The 12,563-nt window shown below is 42.4% G+C and overlaps 1 protein-coding gene across 2 annotated transcripts in view; it reads right to left on the reverse strand.

Annotated features, from left to right (window-relative positions):
- The window catches only part of LOC120046194 (unconventional myosin-Id-like), a 111,298-nt gene that overhangs the window by 36,072 nt on the left and 62,663 nt on the right, over window positions 1-12,563 (reverse strand). For both annotated transcript variants that reach the window (XM_038991222.1, XM_038991223.1), the window contains exon 16: window positions 10,501-10,708. In XM_038991222.1, coding sequence (XP_038847150.1) covers window positions 10,501-10,708 — 208 coding nt within the window. The remainder of the gene's footprint in view (window positions 1-10,500; window positions 10,709-12,563) is intronic.

Raw genomic sequence — 12,563 nt, forward strand, 5'->3', positions numbered from 1 at the left:
AGCATGTATGTTGGACCTTTATTGAAAAGAATGCAGAAACTAACTTGTATGTACGTTTTTTATGAGCTCAAGCAAGAAAGCAAAAACAACTATTAACATAATTACATTTCACGTTCAAGTTAGTAGCTGTAAATCTGAACAGCTTGCATGTTGGACTATTACCGAAAAGAGCCGGCATAACCAAACACCAGTTAAACCCCCCCCCACATCAAATCCCTCATAGCTATCCTTTGACAAATGACAGGAGTGGCAAAGAGTGGCATGTCAGCTAAAAAGGCTGGTACCCAGGCTAGCTCAAACATGAAAGAATGAACTTCATAGCCATTAGTTATTTCTGTGCATTACAGAGAAATAATGCACACTAGAATGTCAGAAACTACATTTGTTTACATCCCTATTAGTGAGCATTTCTCCTTTGCCAAGATAATCCCTCCATCTGACAGGTGTGGCATATCAAGAAGCTGATTAAACAGCATGATCATTACAAAGGTGCACCTTGTGCTGGGGTCTTCTTTTTTTTACTCTACAATTTGCAGTTTTGTCACACAACACAATGCCACAGATGTCTCAAGTTTTGAGGAAGTGTGCAATTGGCATGCTGACTGCAGGAATGTCCCCCAGAGCTGTTGCCAGAGAATTTAATGTTCATTTCTCTACCATAAGCCGCCTCCAACGCCATTTAAAAAAAAATGTCAGTACGTCCAACCAGCCTCACCGTCTTATGGGCGAGCGATTTGCTGATGTTAACACTGTGAACAGAGTGCCCCATGGTGGTGGTGGGATTATGGTATGGGTAGGCATAAACTACGGACAACGGACACAATTGCATTTTATCGATGGCAATTTGAATGCACAGATATACCATCACGAGATCCTGAGGCCCATTATATTATATTATTTTGCCATTCATCCGCCGCCATCACCTCATGTTTCAGCATGATAATGCATGGCCCCATGTCGCAACGATCTGTACAAAATTCCAGGAAGCTGAAAATGTTCAAGTTCTTGCATGGTCTGCATACTCTGACATGTCACCCATTGAGCATGTTTGGGATTCATATCTTTATTCCCAGTCATGTGAAATCCCTAGATTACAGCCTAATGAATTTATATCAATTGACTTATTTCCTTGTATGAACTTTTAACTCAGTAAAATCTTTGAAATGGTTGCATGTTGCGTTTATATTTTTGTTCAGTATTATTGAATACAGATCCACAAAAAAATCTTTACTTTTTTAAACTATTTGAATACAGATCTTAGAAAGTGACTACTTTTCAAAACTTTGTGAATACAGAACTCAGAAAGTAACTACCTTTTAAAACCGAACACATATCAGAGAAAGCAACTAATTAACTACCATATTATGTAAATAAGGTATTTCTGTTTTTATTTGTAATACATTTTTTACAATTTCAAAAAAACTGTTTTCGCTTTGTCATTATGGGGTATTGTGTGTAGATTGATGAGGATTTTTTATTTATTTAATCCATTATAGAATAAGGCTGGAACATAACAAAATGTGGAAAAGGGAAGGGGTCTGAATACATTCCGAATGCACTGTACTCTAATGTTGAGGTGATTCCATGTCCTTCATGTATTTAATTATAGGCTATAGGCAATATTAAGATTAATATCCAAGAGACCTCCAAACTATGTGCTAATGATCATATATATAAACTAATTCAACTAACTGTTGTAATTTTTGGCTTTTCATCAAACATTTGGCAGTCATCACATTTGTTTTGTTTTCAAATAACTTGCATATTTTCAAATACCTTCAAATATTATATGGTTTTCTGAGAGGTATTCAAAATACTTTCAAATATGACTTGGTTTTCTGAGACCTGTATTTGAATATAAAAGAAAATAGTTATTTTTATTTGAAACGGTACAAAAAAATATATTCGACTACCTTGAGATTTGAATGTTGGTATTTAAAAATAAACCACAAAATACAATTATTTCTGCCCATGTGCCTCACACTCCCCCCGTCCCCCACCTTGCTGCCCTAGGTGACACAGAAATAATGGAGGAGGGAAGAGAAAGATCAGAGTGATCCATATTCATCGGTCCCATCTACTCATGAGCTGTATTTATTAGGCTGCAAACAGAAGAAAAAAAATACTGAAAATCGGGAGGGACTAACTGAACATGTCCAATAAGAAACCCTCATTTTCGTTTTCCATTGCAAAATGTTTTGCTACAGTGTGCAGTAATGAATACAGACGGGCCTGTTACTATCCTCCCACGTGACAAGGATGATGATGAGGTGAATAAATGAATGGAATCCAACTCATAGATGGTCCCCACTAGCTAACAGTGTTAGAAAAAAAACATTCTAATTCAGATTTGATCAAATGTTGGAGAAATTAAGTCTGTTTAAGGCGAACAGCATTGAGATAAGATATTATAATATAACATATTAAAATGGAGATGGAGAATTAAAGATATTTCTTAAGGGACCCGAGTGTATTATGGTCTTGGGTTGAGATTCACAGAATATGCTTAAAGGTGCAATATGCAGAAATTTCTCCACCATTTCCTGGTTGCTAAAATTCGAATAGTTTGCCTAATTTCAGTTTATGTGAAACAATAAGCAATAGTGTATAGTGCAGAGAATCATTGTGCCATCTAAACCGCTGTGAAATATATTTTCATTAAGCAAAAATATTGTATTTTCAGCTGATGTACAAACCGAAAGTAAAAGACGCAAAAACTAAACTTAAGAACGGAAAGCATAGAAATAGTGCACATATAACAGATCTACCGCTTCTCAGACTTGCTTTCAATGAGAATGACAGATCTATAACAAAACATTTCCACGTGAATTTGGTTAAATATTGCCACTTTAAACTGATTGTGAGCAATATACTGTAGGGCTATTGGACCCTAAATGACCTTCTTTACTTTGATTTTAAACAAAGACTAGGATTGTGAGCAGAGAGATGGTGGGATGGCTTGCGTGTCAAAAGAAGCTCTGGAGTTAGAAGAACCTCGCAAGCGGATTTCATACAGTACATCTCTTCCTAAACATTCCACATGGGCAGACATGAGAAATGTTATCTACGTGACAAAATACTGTAGTCACATATTATGATACAACTGTGGCAGTCGTGTCATAATATTGCCAATTGATGGTAGCTACTTAGCATCAATCAAGCCCTTTGTATAAACATACATTTGAATGCGATGTGTCCTGAGCTAAAAGTACGAAGCCGGTTACAGGAAGAGCAACAGCTGCATTGGATAAGGCCAAACATAATCTAAATCTATCTGAATTATCTTAAGCCGACTAAAATATACAACAGGTAAACGGCGGGATGTGTGTATTCACCATGGACTTAGGTGGACCGCCCGCCTGCCCGACACACACACCCCACTGCTTGGCTGTGCTTAAACAAAGGCGGGGCAGACAGTGTGGGATGATCATGAGTAGGAAGGTGGGGAGAGGAGAGGACGACACCCAGGGGAACATGTGTAAATCAGGCCAATAACACGGCCGGAACTCCGTCTTCTCCAATAAAGCCATCTGATCAGCTTTTTACAGACTCCCTCCATCCTCCCTCCAACATTGGGTCGTACCAGCCACACGCTGCCCTGACTTTGGGGCACCAGATTTACGAGCTCGTCAAAGCCAAATTGGGGGTGTCTTGGCCAGACAAAGTGGGACAGATTGGTAAGGCTTTATTGGGGCGCTTTGAAATGCATGCTGGGTAGAGAGAGGCCGGCCGGCACAAATCACGTACCATGACAATGGCTGGATGTGTAGGGGGCTTGAGAGATATATATCTTCATGTAAACGTAGAGATATATAGGCTACACAAAGTGATGCAACTGCTTTAGGCTTACTGAATATCCATATACCATTCACAGTCTCTGACCAAACATGCTAAACAAAATATCCTTTTATGTCATCCACAAAACGAATCAAACATGGAAAGACGGATAGCCTAGTCAATTTGGGCCGGCGGGGCGACACACTCGACTACAATCCAATGCTGAGCGCCACTATTTCCCTGTCCTCTGGGGACATCAGGCTGGTTTTCCAGTGACATGCTCCACACCAAGGTGGGTGGAGACGGCATCAAGTGGAGTGTGTGACACAATTTAACAAGGGCACAACACACACACACTCTGACCGCAGGCAATCACCAGGGACGCTGGGTGAGACACTGGGCCAACGGGTATTAGCATAAATCAATCCAGCGCTCGGGTGAACAGCAACAGCATCGCCACATGCTCAAGGCAGCAGGCAGTGGCTTGCTCTGAAACCCTCATTAGACTGACATCCTCTATACATGATCACCATGTTCCATCATTGGGCTCATGTACTGTGTGACAAAGGATTTTTAACAATGGGAATACTGGAACTGAAGTGAGGAGGAAACAGACTAGCTACAGATACTGATACGAATTTTGATATAAATAATTTGTGTTGCCTCCAAGGACCGACTGTCAGACGCTAAAATCACTAACTGAAACAAAGAAACCATCAGAAATGATTGCTTGTATCAGGTCTGTCAATTAGAAATCCAGACAAGTAGAACATACTGTATTGTACATGAACAGACATGCCAGAGGATAGAAAGCAAGGGGGGGATTCTATGAGGAGTCGGGGAACATTTTAAATGAAGGTCATATCGGAGGAAAGCAGTGCACCTTGGCTGGGAGCCAAACCTTGGTTGCCATGGTGAGAGCCCCGTCTATCCATATCCTTCCACTGTCAGGGGGATGCGTCAGGTCAGTGGATTGTTTTGAATGTGGAACGCCTGGCACTACTTTATCTTCTTGTTGCTAGTGCGGTGAATCCAAGCGTGAATAACTATACTCAAAATAGCCTACAACGAATTAATTACATTACCAACTCAAGGACTTTTTGCAATAAAACATGAGCCGGTATTAATTCGGTTTGCATTGTAAAATATCAAATAAATATGTAATTATGGGAAACATCTGTGCCTTGATTGTTCAACAGTGGGAAGTGGGAAGTTGTTGGTGCAATGAGAAGTTGCAGCAAAAGAGAATATTCAAACTGTCACGGCGCTAGTTGAGAGCACAGCCGCAAACAAACAGCATGAAAGAACACAAAAGGAGAACGCAGCTGAGCTCCGAGAGACAGGAGGGAAAAATACTCCGGTACAATCAAGACACACTTCTTCATCATCAAAGTCTTCCTTAATAACAGAGTATGCAGGTACAGTATCTCCCTAAGTGAAGCAAAAGTCACTGACAAAAGGAATGACAACAAGAGAAACAACATGGTTTCAACCTGACGAGACATAAGGGGATAATTTACTAAACAACAGCTGCTGACTTCTTACATGGCAAAACGTATGTTATCAAATGTCCTAGACTTTAGTAGCAACATTTGCATTGATGTGACGTTGTTATAAGTAAAATGTGTATGTATAAGGGGAACTGACCCTCATAAGCCAAATTGTATCTTAAAAGGCATCGTTTCAGACTGAGGGGTGCTGTAACTCTGTTAGTGTTGCTGAACTTCTGTCTGTCTGTGGCATGGGCTCAGGGAGAGAGTGGAGGGGTCAGAGACAAAGCTCAACAGGGTCACGGTGCAGGGAGAGAGAGCAGACTGAGCGAAGTTCCGATGGAGAGCCGAGGGACGGAGGCCGTGGGTGCGACCGACGAAAACACAACCACACCTGACATCTGGAATGAGATGAAGGGGCTGAGAGACATGGTGGTGGAGCAGAGAGAAAAGCTGAGGAACACGGAGGCCAGAGTGGCAGCAAGTGAGGGCCTTACAAAGGAGCAGAGAATCACCACAAAAGAAGTAGACGAACTGAAGACAGACAATACGGCCTTGGAGGCCAGACTGACAGCCAGTGAGAGCCAGGTGGAGAAACTGAAGAACAAGAATGCAGGTAGGCCTAATACACCTGTGTACGAATTACGATGAACAACATTTTGTTCCTCATCTGCTTTATATGAGCATTAATGGCTTACGTTTACATCATTTCAAGCCAAGAAGCTGAACTGTCAGGAGCGGAAGCCAAAGAGACTGCCAGTGAGAGAGAGTGCAGCCAGCGAGAGAACAGAACAGCGCAAACCGGCTCTAACCAGAATAGAAAGAGGAGTGGGAGGCCCCGGTGCACAACTGAGCAAGAGGACAAGGACATTAGAGTGTCTAGTTTGAGAAACAGACGCCTCACAAGTCCTCAACTGGCAGCTTCATTAAATAGTACCCACAAAACACCAGTCTCAACGGCAACAGCGAAGAGGCGACTCCGGGATGCTGGCCTTTCTCAGGACAAGAATAGACTGATGAGTTTCAGAAGAAAGTTCTTTGTTTCTGGACATTTTGAGCCTGTCATCGAACCCACAAATGCTGATGCTCCAGATACTCAACTAGTCTAAAGAAGGCCAGTTTTATTGCTTCTTTAATCAGGACAACAGTTTTCATTTGTGCTAACATAATTGCAAAGGGTTTTTCTAATGATCAATTAGCCTTTTAAAATGATAAACTTGGATTAGCTAACACAACGTGCCATTGGAACACAGGAGTGTTGGTTGCTGATAATGGGCCTCTGTATGCCTATGTAGATATTCCATTAAAAATCTGTTGTTTCCAGCTACAATAGTCATTTACAACATTAACAATGTCTACACTGTATTTCTGATCAATTTGACGTTTTTTTAAATGGACAAAAAAATTGCTTTTCTTTCAAAAACAAGGACATTTCTAAGTGACCCCAAACTTTTGAACAGTAGTGTATGTCACTGAAGGGTGTAGGCTCTATGATGATACTGACAATAACATGATCTTTAGTAGCTTCCTGCTCTTCACTGTGCGAGAACATTGTGAATGCTCAATGCTGTAATGGTCTGAGGTGAACCTATTTTTGGAGCCCCAAATGCATGATAAAAATCAATACTACTGGGTGTTGTTCATTAACAAAGACATTGTCGACAAAACTTGGAGTAAAACAACCTTATATTGTGTTATAACGAGGTTAGACAGTTGTTCTTAGCTCATGAGGCATTTCTAAATGACATTATTCAAAAATCAAATGGGCCTATATCACTAACTGAAATGATCATTGAAAAGTTGTTCATATTGCAGAATGTATCTTTACATCCTATTTTCATTTAAACGTGATCATGTGGAAAGGGTATTATCAAATCAAATGTTATTCGTCACATGCTTTGTAAACAACAGTGAAATGCTTACTTACGGGCCTTCCCAACAATGCAGAGAGAGAGAGAAAATGTATAAATAATTGAAAAGTAATAACACATAATAATAAAAATAATAATAATAGTAAAAGTAATAATAAATACACAATGAGTAACGATAACCTGGCTATATACACTGTACACAGGGTACCAGTACTGAGTCGATGTGCAGGGGTACGAGGTATTATCTGTTCTGCTGTAACAGTTCTACGAACTTCTATCACATAAAAATACATTGACAAACTTGCATATATTTCTGGCAGATTGCCCATTTTGGAGGTAGCTAGGTGTTTTGCAGACAGCAGTTGTAAATCTACCATAAGTAGTAGAACACTATACAAGCCGCTGCAATAATGCCTACACCAGACCAATTAGGATCAGGTTACATAGCGCTGAGGCGTGTGGATAGAAGGGGATCAGTTCAGGCCCAGTAGGCAGACAGACAGCGTGCTAGGACTTACGCTAGGCTAACGCTACGCTAACGTTAGCGTAGCCTAGCCTACAGTCTCACTGATAAAAACCTCAGCCGCTTCAGATACATGTAACGCTTTCAATAGCGATTAATGCCCAGTTCCTTATACACAGGGGACTGACTCTCTGTCATCTCAGCTAAAAGAAAAGCCCTGACAGAAACTGATGTGGATGGCTGGGCTTAAATGTATGAAATATTCATTAAAATAAAGGGTGGAAGCTCATGAATCATTTATAAAGTCTCTGTATTTGTGTTGGATTGTAGTATTTAATCCCCTTTAGGTTGCTTCAGATTGGGACTAATCGGCCCTTTCTGAGGATAAGGTTCTGACTGCGGGTTGGATGGGGACTTGTGTGCTCAACTGCCCGCACAGTCCACACTAGGGAGTGGGCAGTGGAGCAGATACAGGCCATTGATAGTGGGATGTAGTGCACTCAGTCAGTCAGCGGGGAGGGCAGAGTTGATAGCCGTGACGGTGGATTCAGCGGAGCCAGGGTTCTATCCGCTGGCTTGGGGAGCAGAGGAGAGCCGGAGTGGAACGGCTTAGACGGGGGCTCGGGAGAACAGGGCGGAACCCGAGGAACGACGGAGCGAAAGGTAGCATGAAATGAGACTGGGAGAGAGTCCCTCTCTCCCTCTTCCCCCACCCTCTTCAGGGGATGAGTGGCGCTCACGTAGGGGGCTGTAACGAGGGGATGACGGGGTGGTAAGGAGAAAGGTGCATTGTGTACTCCAGAACCAGGCATGGAGAAGGGCACCTCGTACCTAATTCTCGGGTTCTATATATAGGACCCCTCACTTCTTATGTGGAGTGCAGTCACTGACAAGCACTTGTGGTTGTCTGGGGAAGGAGGCTCGTATGGGGGGAGGGGAAGAGCGCTTGAGATACTGGCATGGGTTCTGCCACCCCTGGCATGGTGGGGCCCATTGGCATAAGGCACATTGGTGTGCCAGCTGCTGATAAGGGGATTGCGTCGCACAGAGGATGAGCTGTGTGTGTAGGGGACAGGGGACAAATAGAGTAAAATAGCAGTCTATTTTGCTTATTTCTGGAGGGTGGGGGTGTGTGTGTGTGTGTGTGTGTGTGTGTGTGTGTGTGTGTGTGTGTGTGTGTGTGTGTGTGTGTGTGTGTGTGTGTGTGTGTGTGTGTGTGTGTGTGTACCTGCGTAGGTGTGAGCAATGTCCATTGACAAAGAACTTCTGTTCTTATTGTCTGGCAGAGCCCCTACACGATTCCTTCCACCCTAAACCTCTCTTTTGTGTGATGTTTGTTTTGGTAGAATGCCGGGAATTCTCTGGTGTTTGTACTTGGTTATCAAAGTGACAACATCCTTTGAGGTAGGAAAACAGGAGCACGAGGCGAGCTCGTCTGTTGGGCAGCACAACCAGGTCCTTGTAGATCAATACAGAGGTCAAACAATCGATCCCAGATTGAAGCCATTTGGTTGGTGTAAGCCTTTGATGTCTGCGGGCAGTTAGATCGCAGCACAGTCCTCCGAGAGCTGACTGAATCAAAGTTTAGAACGTGAAGGAATGAACTCCTAGGGATTTGAGTAGCAATAACAGGCTAGGTAAAAGTATAGCCGTCAATCTTTATTCTGTCAACACCAAACATATAGATGGCTCCCAAAATAGGCATTCAAATCCCAAACTGGGAAAAGGAAACACGAAATAGAACAGACAGATGCTGAGAAATGGACGTTTTGGAGCTCTGTACAGAGAAGGCATTACCTTTAGAGATGCTCAGCTAAATTTAACAGCAAATTGACAGCACAACATTCTACAAACAAAAAAAACATTCCCCCCCATCTATACAGAAGCCTTGTACAGTCCTAGGCTGTCTTAGTGGGTGTGTATGGCACGTGGTATGACACACGCTATCATCACATCAGAGTTGCTACCGTTCTTGCCTGAGGTGTATTCTCATGCACAACACAACCACATGACTTTCTTTACCAACCAATCGACGGAGGAAAGCACATAGAAAATCCAACATCCATGTCCCCAAATCCAATCACATAACAGAGAACATTTATGGAGAATTGGCTGTAATAAAGCAATAACGGATAACACTCCAGTCTGCATCAACATCATAACAACTGTCTGCATGATAAAAGGGTCTCGTACTAAATGAATTTCCCCTACAGCTACAGTACATTAGCTAATGGTTTATATTGATACATGTGGGTTTCAGCATCTCAGGAGCTGTGGTGATATATTCCAACTAAGAGAGGGAGTCGCTGATAAAGGTTGAATAGGAGTATAGGGAACATTAGGTTCTGTTTTCAAAGTTGGCTTGTTCTTTTAGTGTGCAGGAGTTGCTAGCGGCTTCCCAGAAGTCTGCAGTGCGGATGTGTGGACCCCTCTTCTCTCCTCCAGATCATTTACTGAGCTGGGTTTGCGTGGGCAGATGAAACCCAGAGAGGAAGAAAGAGGAAGCCAACGCTATAATAATACAACATTATTTTCGGCTCTGAAAATATCTCGGCGTCTAGCGGCAGTGGCATATCAAGTGCTGAGTCGTTCCAGTCCCGGGAGTTTGTTACTCACATGAGAAGGAAGGAGAGTGAATTTAAATGAGGACACAAGAGAATGAGGTCACTGGATTTTAGGTAGTTTTGACCAACAATCAGGCTCCCTGACAAAGTGATATTGAATATTAAAAAGTCCGCTATTGAATTTGTGGCGTATTTTTGTCTTAAAACGTATTTGTATTCATTTATAATAATAAATGTACCTGTAGAGGTAACACCTATACAATGTTTACACTCGACCTAGGGCCGTTGCCATGGAGACCAGGCCAAAGGTCAAATGTGACGAGATTGACACTGACCTTCTGAAGGAAGAGAACGATTCTCCCAACCATTTCGGTCCTCTGCTCCTCCAGGCAGAAGAGGGTGCGCGGTGTGCGGATGAACACCTTGGTCTTGCCGTACGCCACGTCCTGCTCGAAGCCGCAGCTCTGCAACAGCTTCTTTACCGCCTCTTTTTCCGATGGGAGGTCGTGATTGGGCCACGTGAACTCCGAGATCATCTTGTACCTGAAGGGGTGGAATGGAGGCCGAGGGGAAAGGAGTCCAATATTAGTGGACATCAAAATACTTAAGCTCGATCGCAAACCAGAGTGGTTCTGATTGCTCAGTGGTCAGAGCATGGGGTGTACAATGCCATTTATTGGTTTAATTCCTGCATGGGTCATAAACACAGTATACAGTGTGTTAAATGTATGTCACTTTGGACAAAAGCATCAGCTAAATGACTAGAACTTAAATTCCTAATGGTGTTTGCTTCTTTTATGAAACCTGAACCACAGAAAAACTGCCCAGCAAAATACAGAATGATTTGTAACTTTACAGGACACTGTGATAAGATATTATTTGACTGTCAAGAGAGGTCAGCAGGCCTGACAAAACATTTCGTACATGAGTTATTTCACTGGCATTTTACTGCTAAGGCATGATGTAATACCAAATTCATCAGTGAATGAAATGATAGTTCGAGGAGCGGGATAGTTAGAGGAGAAGTGTGTTATGCAAAATAATCACTGTTAACTATCACAGCTATTACCTAATCTATCCTGAACAAAATTATGAAACGCAACATGTAAAGTGTTGGTCCCATGTTTCATAAGCTGAAATGAAAGATCCCAGAAATGTTCCAGACGCACAAAAAATATTATTTCTCTCAAATTGTGTGTACAAATTTGTTGACATCCCTGTTAGTGAGTATTTCTCCTTTGCCAAGATAATCCATCCACCTGACAGGTGTGGTGTATCAAGAAGCTGATTAAACAGCATGATCATTACACAGGTGCACCTTGTGCTGGGGACAATAAAAGGCCACTCTAAAATGTGAAGTTTGTCACAGAACACAATGCCACAGATGTCTCAAGTTGAGGGAGCGTGCAATTGGCATGTTGACTGCAGGAATGTCCACCATAGCTGTTGCCGGAGAAATTAATGTTAATTTCTCTACCATAAGCCGCCTCCAAAGTTGTTTTAGAGAATTTGGCAGTACGCCCAACCAGCCTCACAACCGCAGACCACGTGTAACCACGCCAGCCCAGGACCTCCACATCCGGCTTCTTCACCTGCGGGATCTTCTGAGACCAGCCATCCGGTCAGCTGATAAACTGTGTTATTTCTGTCTGTAATAAAGCCCTTTTGTGGGGAAAAACTAATTCTGATTGGCTGGGCCTTGCTCCCAAGTGGGTGAGGCCCTCCCAGGCCTCATGGCTGCGCCCCTGCCCAGTCATTTGAAATACATAGATCAGGGCCTAATTCATTTATTAGAATTTACTTATTTCCTTATATGAACTGTAACTCAGTAAAATCGTTGAAATTGTTTAATGTTGCATTTATATTTTTATTTAGTATAATTTGACCGAGGAAGGGCAGGGCAGTGGGAGAACGAGACAGCTGTGAATGAATTAGGGAAAGGGATTAGCAGTTAAGAGAGTGTGTGTGTGTTTGTATGTGTGTTTGTGTTTGCATCTGTTTGGGACCATTTGGAGCTTGTGTGCGACAGTGCAGTTTGGACCAAATCCAAATGAAACATTTGGTCAGTCTTGACTGCCAAGAGTCCAAAATAAATCCTATAAAAATCCTCCTTTTGCACAGAATATAAACCTGTTTCTGTTTCCCAGATAACACACTTTTAGAGGAAAGTGTCCGAATTTATTATGCAACATCTCATCTGATGTGAGAGATTTGCTGCCACCTCAGTGACATCACTGCTGTCGCCTAGCGCCCAATCTAGCTCCGGAAGGGAGACACAAGGTGATGTGATGATGCAAAGCCCATCCTCCTCTCTCCTCTGCACAGATCTCTACGACTTAGTCCAGTACTGACTGGATTCTGCTTGATCAAACTCAAGCCCGGTTTATTCACGAGTTGG

Source organism: Salvelinus namaycush, chromosome 4 (genome assembly GCF_016432855.1).
Source record: "Salvelinus namaycush isolate Seneca chromosome 4, SaNama_1.0, whole genome shotgun sequence".
Classification (NCBI taxonomy): Eukaryota; Metazoa; Chordata; class Actinopteri; order Salmoniformes; family Salmonidae; genus Salvelinus; species Salvelinus namaycush.